The sequence below is a fragment of the Drosophila tropicalis genome, unplaced genomic scaffold, assembly GCF_018151085.1.
Source record: "Drosophila tropicalis isolate 14030-0801.00 unplaced genomic scaffold, ASM1815108v1 contig_527, whole genome shotgun sequence".
Classification (NCBI taxonomy): domain Eukaryota; kingdom Metazoa; phylum Arthropoda; class Insecta; order Diptera; family Drosophilidae; genus Drosophila; species Drosophila tropicalis.
The window spans coordinates 2,584,873-2,600,508 of NW_027172999.1; the positions used below are offsets into that span (position 1 = coordinate 2,584,873).

At 45.4% G+C, this 15,636-nt stretch overlaps 2 protein-coding genes across 2 annotated transcripts; both read right to left on the minus strand.

Moving 5' to 3' along the window:
• Positions 1-3,706: 3,706 nt before the first annotated feature.
• On the minus strand, positions 3,707-6,916 carry LOC137575039 (uncharacterized). Its single transcript, XM_068287432.1, has 2 exons — positions 6,568-6,916; positions 3,707-3,900 (listed from the first exon to the last, which is right to left on the minus strand). Exons 1-2 carry the CDS (start codon positions 6,914-6,916, stop codon positions 3,707-3,709), a joined length of 543 nt encoding a protein of 180 aa, XP_068143533.1.
• Positions 6,917-11,307: 4,391 nt separating this feature from the next.
• Positions 11,308-12,606, minus strand: LOC137575040 (uncharacterized). Its single transcript, XM_068287433.1, has one exon. The coding sequence runs from the start codon at positions 12,604-12,606 to the stop codon at positions 11,308-11,310; it is 1,299 nt and encodes a 432-aa protein (XP_068143534.1).
• Positions 12,607-15,636: the final 3,030 nt, after the last annotated feature.

Here is a 15,636-nt window from a genome sequence, read left to right on the forward strand (position 1 = left end):
CAAATAGCGTTGACTTGGGCCACTCAAGACCGATCGCGCTGGCTCAATTCCTGCGGAATGAAGCACGCCTTCTCAAGGATCACGTCCTAAAAACGCAGTCATATGATTCGGGTGACGCCGCCTCAAGATGGGAAAAACTTCTATCTCCCCCATCACGCGGTGTTTAAGCCCGATAGCACCACCACTAAGGTACGCGTGGTATTTAACGCGTCGAGCCCCTTCACAAGGCGTCAGCCTCAACGATGTCTTGCACACCGGTCCCACTCTTCAGGCCGACCTCACGCTTAAGGTACTGAAATGGCGGTTCTTTCAATTCGTTTTCAACGCCGACATAACGCAGATGTATCGACAAATCCGAGTCGACCCCAGGCATACCCCCTTTCAGCGGATCCTCTACCGAGACCGCTGCGGCAATATTCAGGATTACGAGTTACAAACTGTCACGTTTGGGGTTAACTGCGCGCCATTCTTGGCGATCCGAGTCCTTTTACAACTGGCACAAGACGTGCAAGCGATGTATCCTCAGGCGAGCGAAATCCTTCGGAACTACATGTATGTTGATGATGTCCTTGCCGGCGCTCACACTGAAGCCGACGCCCGTCTCGCCATACGAGAGCTTCAAGCGGCCCTCCAATCTGCGGGCTTCCCGCTTCGGAAGTGGACTTCCAATAAGAAGGAAGTACTTCAAGCCATTCCGAGAGAGCACCTGCTGCGAGAGGACTTTCTCGAGCTGGAAGACGCGAGCACTGCAAAAACTTTGGGCATCCGCTGGCAAGCTGCCGAGGACGTCTTCTTCTTCACCGTAGCGGACCCCCCTTTGAAGGAGTCGATCTCCAAGAGGCAGGTTCTGTTCCATATCGCTAAACTCTTTGACCCCGCTGGTTGGCTAGCCCCATTTGTCATCCGAGCGAAGATATTCATGCAGCAAATCTGGCTTACCGAACTGGGCTGGGATGATGTTCTGCCGCCTCTCCTGCTGCAGCAATGGCACGAATTCCTGCAGGATTACCCAGGCCTCAGTCGACTACGCATTCCCCGTTGGGTAAACACCAGCGATAAGCTCTCGTGGGAGCTTCGTGGCTTCTGTGACGCGTCACAGAAAGCGTATGGAGCGGCCCTATATGTGCGGGTTCGGTACGGCGATCAAGTAGACGTCCATTTATTAACGGCTAAGGCCCGGTGTAGCTCCAGTCAAAACAGTCTCTCTGCCTCGGCTGGAGTTGTGCGGAGCGGTTCTGCTAGCCGATCTCTAGGCGTCGATCGTTCCTGAACTCCCAATCTCACCTGCAACCTCCCAGTTTTGGACCGACTCTACCATCGTGTTGGCTTGTCTCAATAAACCCCCGTGCAGTTGGTCCACCTTCGTGGCCGGACTCGCCATGGTTGCCGACGATGCGGGCAAAGGCACCATACCCTGCTCCACATTGCCGACCAACCGCCGAGACAACGTGCCTCCGCCCGGCATCGCAGACAATCACGCCCCTCCGGGCGTGCTGCACCCCCGCTACAACCCCGTTCCAGATCATCGTCCAACCGCTCCGCTTCCCCAGAAGGCGCACCCGAGATTTCTCTATCCTCCCTGCTCCACGCCAGGACGACGACTGTCCTGCCAACCGCAGTCCTCCGGTTGGGCAATGGCTCGAAATCCTTCGATACCCGCGTCCTTCTCGATGCGTGTGCGGCTGAGAGCCGCATCAATCTCTCCTTTGCCCGGTCCCTGGGGTTAGCTGTGACCAAGGTCGGGGTCGACCAAGCCTGTACGGCCGTCCTCGAGTCGAGGTCTGACAAGACGTTCCGACGGAACGTTATATTCCGGGTCGAAGAGGACTTGCTCATCCGCACTCCCATCCGGGAAGTGGCTGCGCCTGTCCGGGAGAAGTTCGCCACCCTGATCCTGGCCGACCCCTATTTCTATCGGCCGGCGTCGGTATCCGTGTTGCTCGGGGCAGACCTCCAGCCAACCAGGCTGTGTGCCCGGTCATAGCGGTACTCCCGCAGCCCAGAGCACCGTGTTCGGATGGGTCGTCTCCGGCTCCTGTGGGATCTAGGCGCTCCAGGACGTTGCCGTCCCCCATCCTTTATATGTCCAGGGTGGCAATTGCAACATGTTGCAAGGGGGGCGGTATGTTCACGCCACCGGGTGAACAGCAGTGAGCGGCGAAGAGCAGTGAGCGGTGAGGAGTGAGGAGGGTTTTTTGTTCCTCGGCATCTACGGTCACACCAGGAGGAGTGACTTGGTTTTTCCAATGGGCACCGCCATTTATTCTGAATCGAGCTTTTCACCCGAACACCCGTTCTTTTTCCTGATTCTTTTTCTTTTACGATTTGTCATTTTTTTCAACCCGAAACATTTCGTGTGTGTCGGGCTCCCTGTGAATATTTAATAAAGCATAAGTTTTGTTTAACCGAAGTTATCGCGCGTTATTAATTCACCACTCGCTCACCATATCCAGAAGAAATTGGCACCGGCCAACTACTTGTATATTATTTGGGTCCTTCCGCCCCTCCACGAACAGTCATTATTGCATCCCAATACATACCGAGGACCTTTTCAGGGTTCCCTTATTCTTTGGGGTGTTGATTTATTTGCTGTTCTCCTAGATTTTGGAGAACAGATACAGAGTCTGAGCACTAATTTCTTATTTGGAATCCACCATCGGCATGTATGTCTCTAACTGATGATGTAACTGTTATGGCTTCAAGGTCATCTTTGAAACTGTCGATGAGGTCGTCCACGTAGTGGGCCTTTGTAATGGATTCGTACGCTCGTGGATTTTTGATTTGGAAATTTTCTGCGTTTTTATCGCATACAGACTGGGCAATACAAGGGGCGCAAATAATTCCGAATGTCATCACGCGCATAACGAAGATCCTTGGAGTGTTCTCGTTTTTGTTGAGCCATAAGAACCGCTGGACGTGCATGTCGCTTTCCTGAATCTTTATTTGATGAAACATTTCGGCTATATCTGCGCACACGGCAATCCGTCCTAGTCTGAAGGCCATTAGGACAGAAGTCAATGGATTTCGATAATCAGGCCCAGTAAGCATAAAATCGTGATTATCCATGACTTTTGGCGGCGGCATCCCAAACCAGTCGTATTTTGTTTGGCTTATTCGGATTTAAAGCAATAAATATTGGGAGATACCAGACGCGTTCCTTTCGTTCGGATATTTCTTCTGGTCTGAGCTCAAATGCATATCCTTTTTCTAATAGATTGTCAATTTGTGATTGAATTTTATCAAACAGTTCCGGCATTCTTTTAATTTTGGCCCGTAGGCATTCGAGGCGTTTCAGCGCTGCGGTATAGCTTTCGGGTAAAATGACTGTGTCGTCTTTCCAGAGTAGGCCGACTTCGTATCGACCATTGATCTTTTTGCAGGTATCTTCGAGAATGCCTTTGGCCCTTTTGTCGTTTTTAGATTGCATTTCTCTAGATGCGATTGGTTCCATTGTGAAACTTTCTTTTATGGCTTTATGTATTTTACTCCAATTGGATGCACCATCCTAATGTGCACTTTGAAGCAATGGGTTCGTTTCGTCTGCCCTCGCGGATTTTGCGGGGTATTGCTAGATTCCATTTGTTGCTGCCGATTAAAATTAGTGGTGTACCGTTTTGGTACGACTTTAGCGGCAAGCCACGCAAATAAGGATATTGCTTCGATAATTCTTCAACATTGATGGTTTGTTTCGGCAATCCTAATTTCTTTACTGAGTGGATGTTGTAGAGCCATAGCTTTTTGTCAGTTCCGCTTCCGAGATTTGTAGGTGGGTCTTAACGGAGTTCTCTTCGTTTCTGGTTTCTTCACAGGTCCATTGTAGGCAAATTGGCTCTGGCGTTGAAGAGATCTTCAGCTTGTCCAAAATGCTTTCATCGATGAGAGTGACTGATGAGCCCCCATCTAAAAATGCGAACGTGTTAAAAGTTACATTGGCTCCATACAATTTGATGGGTACAACGCGGAAAAATTGTCCTTCCACTACATTGTCTTTATGATGAGCAGTAACAACCTCGGTTCTGCCTGTGCCTTTGTGAAGAAGCGGGTGATGTTTTGCAATTATCAATTCCGCAGTCACGATAAAAGAAGCATTTACGGCGACTTTTGAGGCACCTGTAGCATACCTTGGCTTCGTTTATTATTCGTTGTCTATCTTCAACGGACAGTCGCTTGAAGCTTTGACATAGAGTAACCTGGTGATCCGTGGAAGCACACATCACGCATTGTAGCTTCAGCTTACAGTTTTGTTGCCACCCATTCCCTCGATTATTTGGTCCTTCCTGTGGTTGTTGATGTGCTTGCGAGTGTGTGTTGACATTATTCGCCTTAGTGCTTTGGCCAGGCATGACAGTGGCTGCGGCCTCAGCTATTTTGTACAAGCAATCGCTAAATGACTTTTTAACCGGGATGGATTCGTTACGTGGATGCATAGCCCAGTTTAACTTTTGCTGGGTGGGTAGATTGTCGATAAGTTCTCGAAGAAGCATCGGGTTATTTAAATGTTATCCTTGTGTACGTTTATTTTTCTTATTTTGTCGATCAATCGATCGAGTATTTGCTCCGGGCGTCCAAAGAATGTCTTGATCGTATTAATGACATCAGGAACCAGTATTGGCAGCAGTAGCTTATCACGAACTAGTTCGTAGGCTTTTCCTTTGAGGCTCTTCTAAAGTCGTAGCATGTTCTCGGCGTTTGAAAATCCCGCTATAGTGCAGCTGTTCTCGTACATGCTAATAAAGATTGGCCAGTCCTCTGGATTTCCGTTAAAGATGGGTAGATCTGCGGGTAAAAATTGCCTTGCGGCTAGCTGAGAAGCAGTAGGTGTGCCACGTAGTGCCATGAAGTTTTTTAGGCACATTGTACATGAGCTCACATCGAGTTTGTAGGCGACCTCTAGATGAACTGCCTTTAGTGTTAGGCTCGTAAAAAGGACTCCCCAGAGCTTTTCTTTGTGTCTTCCAACGTTGACTAGTATGGGGCCGAAATAGTGGACTCCCGTATATGTGAATGGTCGTTCAAAACAAGCTAGTCTGGCGATCGGTATAGGTGCCATTTGTGGCACTTAAGCCTTCTCTGTGGATATTTTTCAGTGTTGGCATGCATTTCGGACGATTTTATATAGGACTCTTAGGCGTGGTATATAATATGCGCTGTAAATAAGGTTGATAGTACACTCGTGAAATATATGGTGAGATTGTTTGTGATAATCCTTTGCGATTAAAAAGGCAATTCTGCTGTGTCTTGGGATTACGATGGCGTCACCGTCAGAAGTTATGCTGTCTGATCTGCCCTTCACGCGGATGATGTCTTCTGAGTCCAGGTAAACATTCAAAGCAATTAATGAGCTTGACTTGTCCACTACTGATTTGTCTTTGAGCAAATTGATTTCATTTGAGTACGTAGCTAATTGTGTCTGTCTGCATAAAAGAGATTTTGCTGTGTGTATATTTTCGGGGCTTAGGGTTTGTGGTAGAGGCTTTCCCGAACACTTAGCGCGTAACCTTCGGGCGTACAGCATGACGTTGGCCACTGCTCTATATAGACGCTTCCAGTCAGAAAAGTATTCTACTGCAAAATCGAAATGGTTAAGCTTTACTATGATGAATACATTTTTACGCAATTCGATTTCCTGTGAGACATTCTCAGATATTCCTCTTTGATCTGGCCACTTGTCGTTAGTCAGTCCTAGAAAATCGGGACCTGTAATCCAACGAGATGCATCTGGTACTTTAAAAAATTTTGTGGCTAAGTCTGCAACGTTTTCCTTTGTGCTAACCCAGTCCCATTGGTTTGGGCTGGTATTGTCGATTATCTCGCCCACTCTCGCAAGACGAATGACTGGAGTCTCCTTGGGTCCATGGTTAACCTGTTAAGGACCGTTTTAGAATCGGACCAATATGTGCAGGAATCGATTCTTAGGCCTCGGGTGCTGAGTATACGCATTGTTAGGCCTACGCCCATGACGGCTGCCAAAAGTTCCATTCGAGGTATAGATACAGGTTTGAGTGGAGCTACTTTACATTTGACTGCTACCAACACTGTACTTATGGTTTGACCTTGTTTAATGCGAAGATAGGTTACTGCGGCGTAGGCATGTTCGCTTACGTCTACGAAGGTATAAAGGTCTACCTGGCTTTCGTTTAACAGCAGAGCAGAGTAGTGACGTGGAAATTCTAAATTGCTGGCGTGTAGTAGGACACCTTTCCATTGTCGGCACTGTTCGAGGAGTTGTTCGGGTAAATATTCGTCCCATCCTATTCCTGTGCGCCTTTTTGAAGCAGCATTTTAAGGCCTACGGTGTAGCACGATAATAGACCGAGGGGATCAAATATAGACATCAGTACTTTTAGGACCTCCCGTTCTTTGGTGCTATTTCGTAGGTTAGGACGTCTCGTTTTAATCTCGAAAATCTGAAGATAAACTTAAAAACGTCATTAGTTGGGTCCCAATACATACCGAGGACCTTTTCAGGGTTCCCTAATTCTTTGGGGTGTTGATTTATTTGCTGTTCTCCTAGATTTTGGAGAACAGATACAGAGTCTGAGCACTAATTTCTTATTTGGAATCCACCATCGGCATGTATGTCTCTAACTGATGATGTAACTGTTATGGCTTCAAGGTCATCTTTGAAACTGTCGATGAGGTCGTCCACGTAGTGGGCCTTTGTAATGGATTCGTACGCTCGTGGATTTTTGATTTGGAAATTCTCTGCATTTTTGTCGCATACATAATGGGCAATACAAGGGGCGCAAATAATTCCGAATGTCATCGCGCGCATAACGAAGATCCTTGGAGTGTTCTCGTTTTTGTTGAGCCATAAGAACCGCTGGACTTGCATGTCGCTTTCCTGAATGTTTATTTGATGAAACATCTCGGCTATATCTGCGCACACGGCAATCCGTCCTACTCTGAAGGCCATTAGGACAGAAGTCAATGGATTTAGATAATCAGACCCAGTAAGCATAAAATCGTTCAGTGATTATCCATGACTTTTGGCGGTGGCATCCCAAACAAGTTGTATTTTGTTTGGCTTATTCGGATTTAAAGCAATAAATATTGGGAGATACCAGACGAGTTCCTTTCGTTTGGATATTTCTTCTGGTCTGAGCTCAAATGCATATCCTTTTTCTAATAGATTGTCAATTTGTGATTGAATTTTATCAAACAATTCCGACATTCTTTTAATTTTGGCCCGTAGGCATTCGAGGCGTTTCAGCGCTGCGGTATAGCTTTCGGGTAAAATGACTGTGTCGTCTTTCCAGAGTAGGAGGACTTCGTATCGACCATTGATCTTTTTGCAGGTATCTTCGAGAATGCCTTTGGCCCTTTTGTCGTTTTTAGATTGCATTTCTCTAGATACGATTGGTTCCATTGTGAAACTTTCCTTTATGGCTTTATGTATTTCACTCCAATTCACGCAATGATGCATTATTACGTGTTTGCTTGAGTTTGTTGATCCTTGGATGCAGCATCCTAATGTGCACTTTGAAGCAATGGGTTCGTTTCGTCTGCCCTCGCGGATATTGCTTGGATAATTCTTCAACATTGATGGTTTGTTTCGGCAATCCTAATTTCTTTACTGAGTGGACGTTGTAGAGCCATAGCTTTTTGTCAGTTCCCGCTTCCGAGATTTGTAGGTGGGTCTTAACGGAGTCCTCTTCGTTTCTGGTTTCTTCACAGGTCCATTGCAGGCAAATTGGCTCTGGCGTTGAAGAGATCTTCAGCTTGTCCAGAATGTTTTCATCGATAAGAGTGACTGATGAGCCCTCATCTAAAAATGCGAACGTGGTAAAAGTTACATTGGCTCCATACAGTTTGATGGGTACAACGCGGAAAAATTGTCCTTCCACTACATTGTCTTTATGATGAGCAGTAACAACCTCGGTTCTGCCTGTGCCTTTGTGAAGAAGCGGGTGATGTTTTGAGTTGCAATTATCAATTCCGCGGTCACGTTTAGAGAAGCATTTACGGCGACTTTTGAGGCACCTGTAGAATACCTTGGCCTCGTTTATTATTCGTTGTCTATCGTCAATGGACAGTCGCTTGAAGCTTTGAGCAACCTGGTGATCCGTGGAAGCACACATCACGCATTGTAGCTTCAGCTTACAGTTTTGTTGCCACCCATTCTCTCGATTATTTGGTCCTTCCTGTGGTTGTTGATGTGCTTGCGAGTGTGTGTTGACATTATTGGCCTTAGTGCTTTGGCCAGGCATGACAGTGGCTGCGGCCTCAGCTATTTTGTACAAGCAATCGCTAAATGATTTAATAACCGGGATGGATTCGTTACGTGGATGCAGAGACCAGTTTAACTTTTGCTGGGTGGGTATTTTGTCGATAAGTTCTCGAAGAAGCATCGGGTTATTTAAATGTGAGGTTAAATTGCACGCTTCCATGGTTGCACATGCGTTTCTCACCGCCATTGCGAAATCAACGATGGATTCTAATTTATCCTTGTGTACGTTTATTTTTCTTATTTTGTCGATCAATCGATCGAGTATTTGTTTCGGGCGTCCAAAGAATGTCTTGAGCGTATTAATGACATCAGGAACCAGTATTGGCAGCAGTAGCTTATCACGAACTAGTAGGCTTTTCCTTTGAGGCTCTTTTGAAATCGTAGCATGTTCTCGGCGTTTGAAAATCCCGCTATAGGGCAGCTGTTCTCGTACATGCTAATAAAGATTGGCCAGTCCTCTGGATTTCCGTTAAAGATGGGTAGATCTGCGGGTAAAACTTGCCTTGCGGCTAGCTGAGAAGCAGTAGGTGTGCCACATAGTGCCATGAAGTTTTTTAGGCACATTATACATGAGCTCACATCGAGTTTGTAGGCGACCTCTAGATGAACTGCCCTTAGTGTTAGGCACGTAAAAAGGACTCCCCAGCGCTTTTCTTTGTGTCTTCCAACGTTGACTAGTATGGGGCCGAAATAGTCGACTCCCGTATATGTGAATGGTCGTTCAAAACAAGCTAGTCTGGCGATCGGTATAGGTGCCATTTGTGGCACTTGAGGCTTCGCTATGGATATTTTGCAGTGTTGGCATGCATTTCGGACGATTTTATATAGGACTCTTAGGCGTGGTATATAATATACGCTTCTAATAAGGTTGATAGTACACTCGTGAAATATATGGTGAGATTGTTCGTGATAATCCTTTGCGATTAAAAAGGCAATTCTGCTGTGTGTTGGGATTACGATGGCGTCACCGTCAGAAGTTATGCTGTCTGACCTGCCCTTCACGCGGATGATGTCTTCTGAGTCCAGGTAAACATTCAAAGCAATTAATGAGCTTGACTTGTCCACTACTGGTTTGTCTTTGAGCGAATTGATTTCATTTGAGTACGTCGCTAATTGGGCCTGTCTGCATAAAATAGATTTAGCTGCGTGTATATTTTCGGGGCTTAGGGTTTGTGGTAGAGGCTTTCCCGAACACTTAGCGGGTAACCTTCGGGCGTACAGCATGACGTTGGCCACTGCTCTATATAGGCGCTTCCAGTCAGAAAAGTATTCTACTGCAAAATCGAAATGGTTAAGCTTTACTATGATGAATACATTTTTACGCAATTCGATTTCCTGTGAGACATTCTCAGATATTCCTCTTTGATCTGGCCACTTGTCGTTAGACAGTCCTAGAAAATCGGAACCTTTAATCCAACGAGATGCATCTGTTACTTTAAAAAATTTTGTGGCTAAGTCTGCAACGTTTTCCTTTGTGCTAACCCAGCCCCATTGGTTTGGGCTGGTTTTGTCGATTATCTCGCCCACTCTATGCATGACGAATGACTGGAGTCTCCTTGGGTCCATGGTTAACCAGTTAAGGACCGTTTTAGAATCGGACCAATATGTGCAGGAATCGATTCTTAGGCCTCGGGTGCTGAGTATACGCATTGTTAGGCCTACGCCCATGACGGCTGCCAAAAGTTCCATTCGAGGTATAGATACAGGTTTGAGTGGAGCTACTTTACATTTGGCTGCTACCAACACTGTACTTATGTTTTGACCTTGTTTAATGCGAAGATAGGTTACTGCGGCGTAGGCATGTTCGCTTGCGTCTACGAAGGTATAAAGGTCTACCTGGCTTTCGTTTAACAGCAGAGCAGAGTAGAGATGTAGAAATTCTAAATTGCTGGCGTGTAGTAGGACTCCTTTCCATTGTCGCCACTGTTCGAGGAGTTGTTCGGGTAAATCTTCGTCCCATCCTATTCCTGTGCGCCAGACTTTTTGAAGCAGCATTTTAAGGCCTACGGTGTAGCACGATAATAGACAGAGGGGATCAAATATAGACATCAGTACTTTTAGGACCTCACGTTTCGTTGGTGCTATTTCGTAGGTTAGGACGTCTCGTTTTAATCTCGAAAATCTAAAGATAAACTTAAAAACGTCATGATTTGGGTCCCAATACATACCGAGGACCTTTTCAGGGTTCCCTAATTCTTTGGGGTGTTGATTTATTTGCTGTTCTCCTAGATTTTGGAGAACAGATACAGAGTCTGAGCACTAATTTCTTATTTGGAATCCACCATCGGCATGTATGTCTCTAACTGATGATGTAACTGTTATGGCTTCAAGGTCATCTTTGAAACTGTCGATGAGGTCGTCCACGTAGTGGGCCTTCGTAATGGATTCGTACGCTCGTGGATTTTTGATTTGGAAATTCTCTGCATTTTTATCGCATACATAGTGGGCAATACAAGGGGCGCAAATAATTCCGAATGTCATCGCGCATAACGAAGATCCTTGGATGGTTCTCGTTTTTGTTGAGCCATAAGAACCGCTGGACGTGCATGTCGCTTTCCTGAATGTTTATTTGATGAAACATCTCGGCTATATCTACGCACACGGCAATCCGTCCTACTCTGAAGGCCATTAGGACAGAAGTCAATGGATTTAGATAATCAGGCCCAGTAAGCATAAAATCGTTCAGTGATTATCCATGACTTTTGGCGGCGGCATCCCAAACTAGTCGTATTTTGTTTGGCTTGTTCGGATTTAAAGCAATAAATATTTCTTCTGGTCTGAGCTCAAATGCATATCCTTTTTATAATAGATTGTCAATTTGTGATTGAATTTTATCAAACAGTTCCGGCATTCTTTTAATTTTGGCCCGTAGGCATTCGAGGCGTTTCAGCGCTGCGGTATAGCTTTCAGGTAAAATGACTGTGTCGTCTTTCCAGAGTAGGCCGACTTCGTATCGACCATTGATCTTTTTGCAGGTATCTTCGAGAATGCCTTTGGCCCTTTAGTCGTTTTTAGATTGCATTTCTCTAGATACGATTGGTTCCATTGTGAAACTTTCCTTTATGGCTTTATGTATTTCACTCCAATTCACGCAATGATGCATTATTACGTGTTTGCTTGAGTCTGTTGATCCTTGGATGCACCATCCTAATGTGCACTTTGAAGCAATGGGTTCGTTTCGTCTGCCCTCGCGGATTTTGCGGGGTATTGCTAGATTCCATTTGTTGCTGCCGACTAAAATTAGTGGTGTACCGTTTTGGTACGACTTTAGCGGCAAGCCACGCAAATAAGGATATTGCTTGGAGATTTGTAGGTATTGCTTCCGAGATTTGTAGGTGGGTCTTAACGGAGTCCTCTTCGTTTCTGGTTTCTTCACAGGTCCATTGCAGGCAAATTGGCTCTGGCGTTGAAGAGATCTTCAGCTTGTCCAGAATGTTTTCATCGATAAGAGTGACTGATGAGCCCTCATCTAAAAATGCGAACGTGGTAAAAGTTACATTGGCTCCATACAGTTTGATGGGTACAACGCGGAAAAATTGTCCTTCCACTACATTGTCTTTATGATGAGTAGTAACAACCTCGGTTCTGCCTGTGCCTTTGTGAAGAAGCGGGTGATGTTTTGAGTTGCAATTATCAATTCCGCGGTCACGTTTAGAGAAGCATTTACGGCGACTTTTGAGGCACCTGTAGCATACCTTGGCTTCGTTTATTATTCGTTGTCTATCGTCAACGGACAGTCGCTTTAAGCTTTGACATAGAGCAACCTGGTGATCCGTGGAAGCACACATCACGCATTGTAGCTTCAGCTTATAGTTTTGTTGCCACCCATTCTCTCGATTATTTGGTCCTTCCTGTGGTTGTTGATGTGCTTGCGAGTGTGTGTTGACATTATTGGCCTTAGTGCTTTGGCCAGGCATGACAGTGGCTGCGTAATCAGCTATTTTGTACAAGCAATCGCTAAATGATTTTATAACCGGGATGGATTCGTTACGTGGATGCATAGCCCAGTTTAACTTTTGCTGAGTGGGTAGTTTGTCGATAAGTTCTCGAAGAAGCATCGGGTTATTTAAATGTGAGGTTAAATTGCACGCTTCCATGGTTGCACATGCGTTTCTCACCGCCTTTGCGAAATCAACGATGGATTCTAATTTATCCTTGTGTACGTTTATTTTTCTTATTTTGTCGATCAATCGATCGAGTATTTGCTCCGGGCGTCCAAAGAATGTCTTGAGCGTATTAATGACATCAGGAACCAGTATTGGCAGCAGTAGCTTATCACGAACTAGTTCGTAGGCTTTTCCTTTGAGGCTCTTCTGAAGTCGTAGTATGTTCTCGGCGTTTGAAAATCCCGCTATAGGGCAGCTGTTCTCGTACATGCTAATAAAGATTGGCCAGTCCTCTGGATTTCCGTTAAAGATGGGTAGATCTGCGGGTAAAACTTGCCTTGCGGCTAGATGAAAAGCAGTGGGTGTGCCCACAGGCACATTAGGCACATTATACATGAGCTCACATCGAGTTTGTAGGCGACCTCTAGATGAACTGCCCTTAGTGTTAGGCACGTAAAGAGGACTCCCCAGCGCTTTTCTTTGTGTCTTCCAACGTTGACTAGGATGGGGCCGAAATAGTCGACTCCCGTATATGTGAATGGTCGTTCAAAACAAGCTAGTCTGGCGATCGGTATAGGTGCCATTTGTGGCATTTGAGGCTTCGCTGTGGATATTTTGCAGTGTTGGCATGCATTTCGGACGATTTTATATAGGACTCTTAGGCGTGGTATATAATATACGCTTCTAATAAGGTTGATAGTACACTCGTGAAATATATGGTGAGATTGTTCGTGATAATCCTTTGCGATTAAAAAGGCAATTCTGCTGTGTCTTGGGATTACAATGGCGTCACCGTCAGAAGTTATGCTGTCTGACCTGCCCTTCACGCGGATGATGTCTTCTGAGTCCAGATAAACATTCAAAGCAATTAATGAGCTTGACTTGAACACTTAGCGCGTAACCTTCGGGCGTACAGCATGACGTTGGCCACTGCTCTATATAGGCGCTTCCAGTCAGAAAAGTATTCTAGTGCAAAATCGAAATGGTTAAGCTTTACTATGATGAATACATTTTTACGCAATTCGATTTCCTGTGAGACATTCTCAGATATTCCTCTTTGATCTGGCCACTTGTCGTTAGACAGTCCTAGAAAATCGGGACCTTTAATCCAACGAGATGCACCTGTTACTTTAAAAAATTTTGTGGCTAAGTCTGCAACGTTTTCCTTTGTGCTAACCCAGCCCCATTGGTTTGGGCTGGTTTTGCCGATTATCTCGCCCACTCTATGCATGACGAATGACTGGAGTCTCCTTGGGTCCATGGTTAACCAGTTAAGGACCGTTTTAGAATCGGACCAATATGTGCAGGAATCGATTCTTAGGCCTCGGGTGCTGAGAATACGCATTGTATACAGGTCTACGCCCATGACGGCTGCCAAAAGTTCCATTTGAGGTATAGATACAGGTTTGAGTGGATCTACTTTACATTTGGCTGCTACCAACACTGTACTTATGTTTTGACCTTGTTTAATGCGAAGATAGGCTACTGCGGCGTAGGCATGTTCGCTTGCGTCTACGAAGGTATAAAGGTCTACCTGGCTTTCGTTTAACAGCAGAGCAGAGTAGAGATGTGGAAATTCTAAATTGCTGGCGTGTAGTAGGACACCTTTCCATTGTCGCCACTGTTCGAGGAGTTGTTCGATTTACCCGAACAACTTCGATTCGATTTCGTCCCATCCTATTCCTGTGCGCCAGACTTTTTGAAGCAGCATTTTAAGGCCTACGGTGTAGCACGATAATAGACCGAGGGGATCAAATATGTGCTGCTATGTGGTGCTATTTCGTAGGTTAGGGCGTCTCGTTTTAATCTCGAAAATCTGAAGATAAACTTAAAAACGTCATTATTTGGGTACCAATACATACCGAGGACCTTTTCAGGGTTCCCTAATTCTTTGGGGTGTTGATTTATTTGCTGTTCTCCTAGATTTTGGAGAACAGATACAGAGTCTGAGCACTAATTTCTTATTTGGAATCCACCATCGGCATGTATGTCTCTAACTGATGATGTAACTGTTATGGCTTCAAGGTCATCTTTGAAACTGTCGATGAGGTCGTCCACGTAGTGGGCCTTTGTAATGGATTCGTACGCTCGTGGATTTTTGATTTGGAAATTCTCTGCGTTTTTATCGCATACAGAATGGGCAATACAAGGGGCGCAAATAATTCCGAATGTCATCGCGCCCATAACGAAGATCCTTGGAGTGTTCTCGTTTTTGTTGAGCCATAAGAACCGCTGGACGTGCATGTCGCTTTCCTGAATGTTTATTTGATGAAACATCTCGGCTATATCTGAGCATATCCGTCCTACTCTGAAGGCCATTAGGACAGAAGTCAATGGATTTAGATAATCAGGCCCAGTAAGCTTTCGGGTAAGATGACTGTGTCGTCTTTCCTGAGTAGACCGACTTGTGAAAATTTCCTTTATGGCTTTATGTATTTCACTCCAATTGGATGCACCATCCTAATGTGCACTTTGAAGCAATGGGTTCGTTTCGTCTGCCCTCGCGGATTTTGCGGGGTATTGCTAGATTCCATTTGTTGCTGCCGATTACCGTTTTGGTACGACTTTAGCGGCAATCCACGCAAATAAGGATATTGCTTGGATAATTCTTCAACATTGATGGTTTGTTTCGGCAATCCTAATTTCTTTACTGAGTGGATGTTGTAGAGCCATAGCTTTTTGTCAGTTCCCGCTTCCGAGATTTGTAGGTGGGTCTTAACGGAGTCCTCTTCGTTTCTGGTTTCTTCACAGGTCCATTGCAGGCAAATTGGCTCTGGCGTTGAAGAGATCTTCAGCTTGTACAAAATGCTTTCATTGATGAGAGTGACTGATGAGCCCTCATCTAAAAATGCGAACGTGTTAAAAGTTACATTGGCTCCATACAGTTTGATGGGTACAACGCGGAAAAATTGTCCTTCCACTACATTGTCTTTATGATGAGTAGTAACAACCTCGGTTCTGCCTGTGCCTTTGTGAAGAAGCGGGTGATGTTTTGAGTTGCAATTATCAATTCCGCGGTCACGATTAGAGAAGCATTTACGGCGACTTTTGAGGCACCTGTAGCATACCTTGGCTTCGTTTATTATTCGTTGTCTATCGTCAACGGACAGTCGCTTGAAGCTTTGACATAGAGCAACCTGGTGATCCGTGGAAGCACACATCACGCATTGTAGCTTCAGCTTACAGTTTTGTTGCCACCCATTCTCTCGATTATTTGGTCCTTCCTGTGGTTGTTGATGTGCTTGCGAGTGTGTGTTGACATTATTGGCCTTAGTGCTTTGGCCAGGCATGACAGTGGCT

Coding starts and splice junctions, on each gene's coding strand:
- LOC137575039 (XM_068287432.1), bottom strand. CDS start 6,916: ATGGCCTTCAGAGTAGGACGGATTGCCGTGTGCGCAGATATAGCCGAG. Junction 3,901..6,567: donor TAGAGACATACATGCCGATG/GTGGATTCCAAA, acceptor TCGCATTTTTAG/ATGGGGGCTCATCAGTCACT.
- LOC137575040 (XM_068287433.1), bottom strand. CDS start 12,606: ATGTACGAGAACAGCTGCCCTATAGCGGGATTTTCAAACGCCGAGAAC.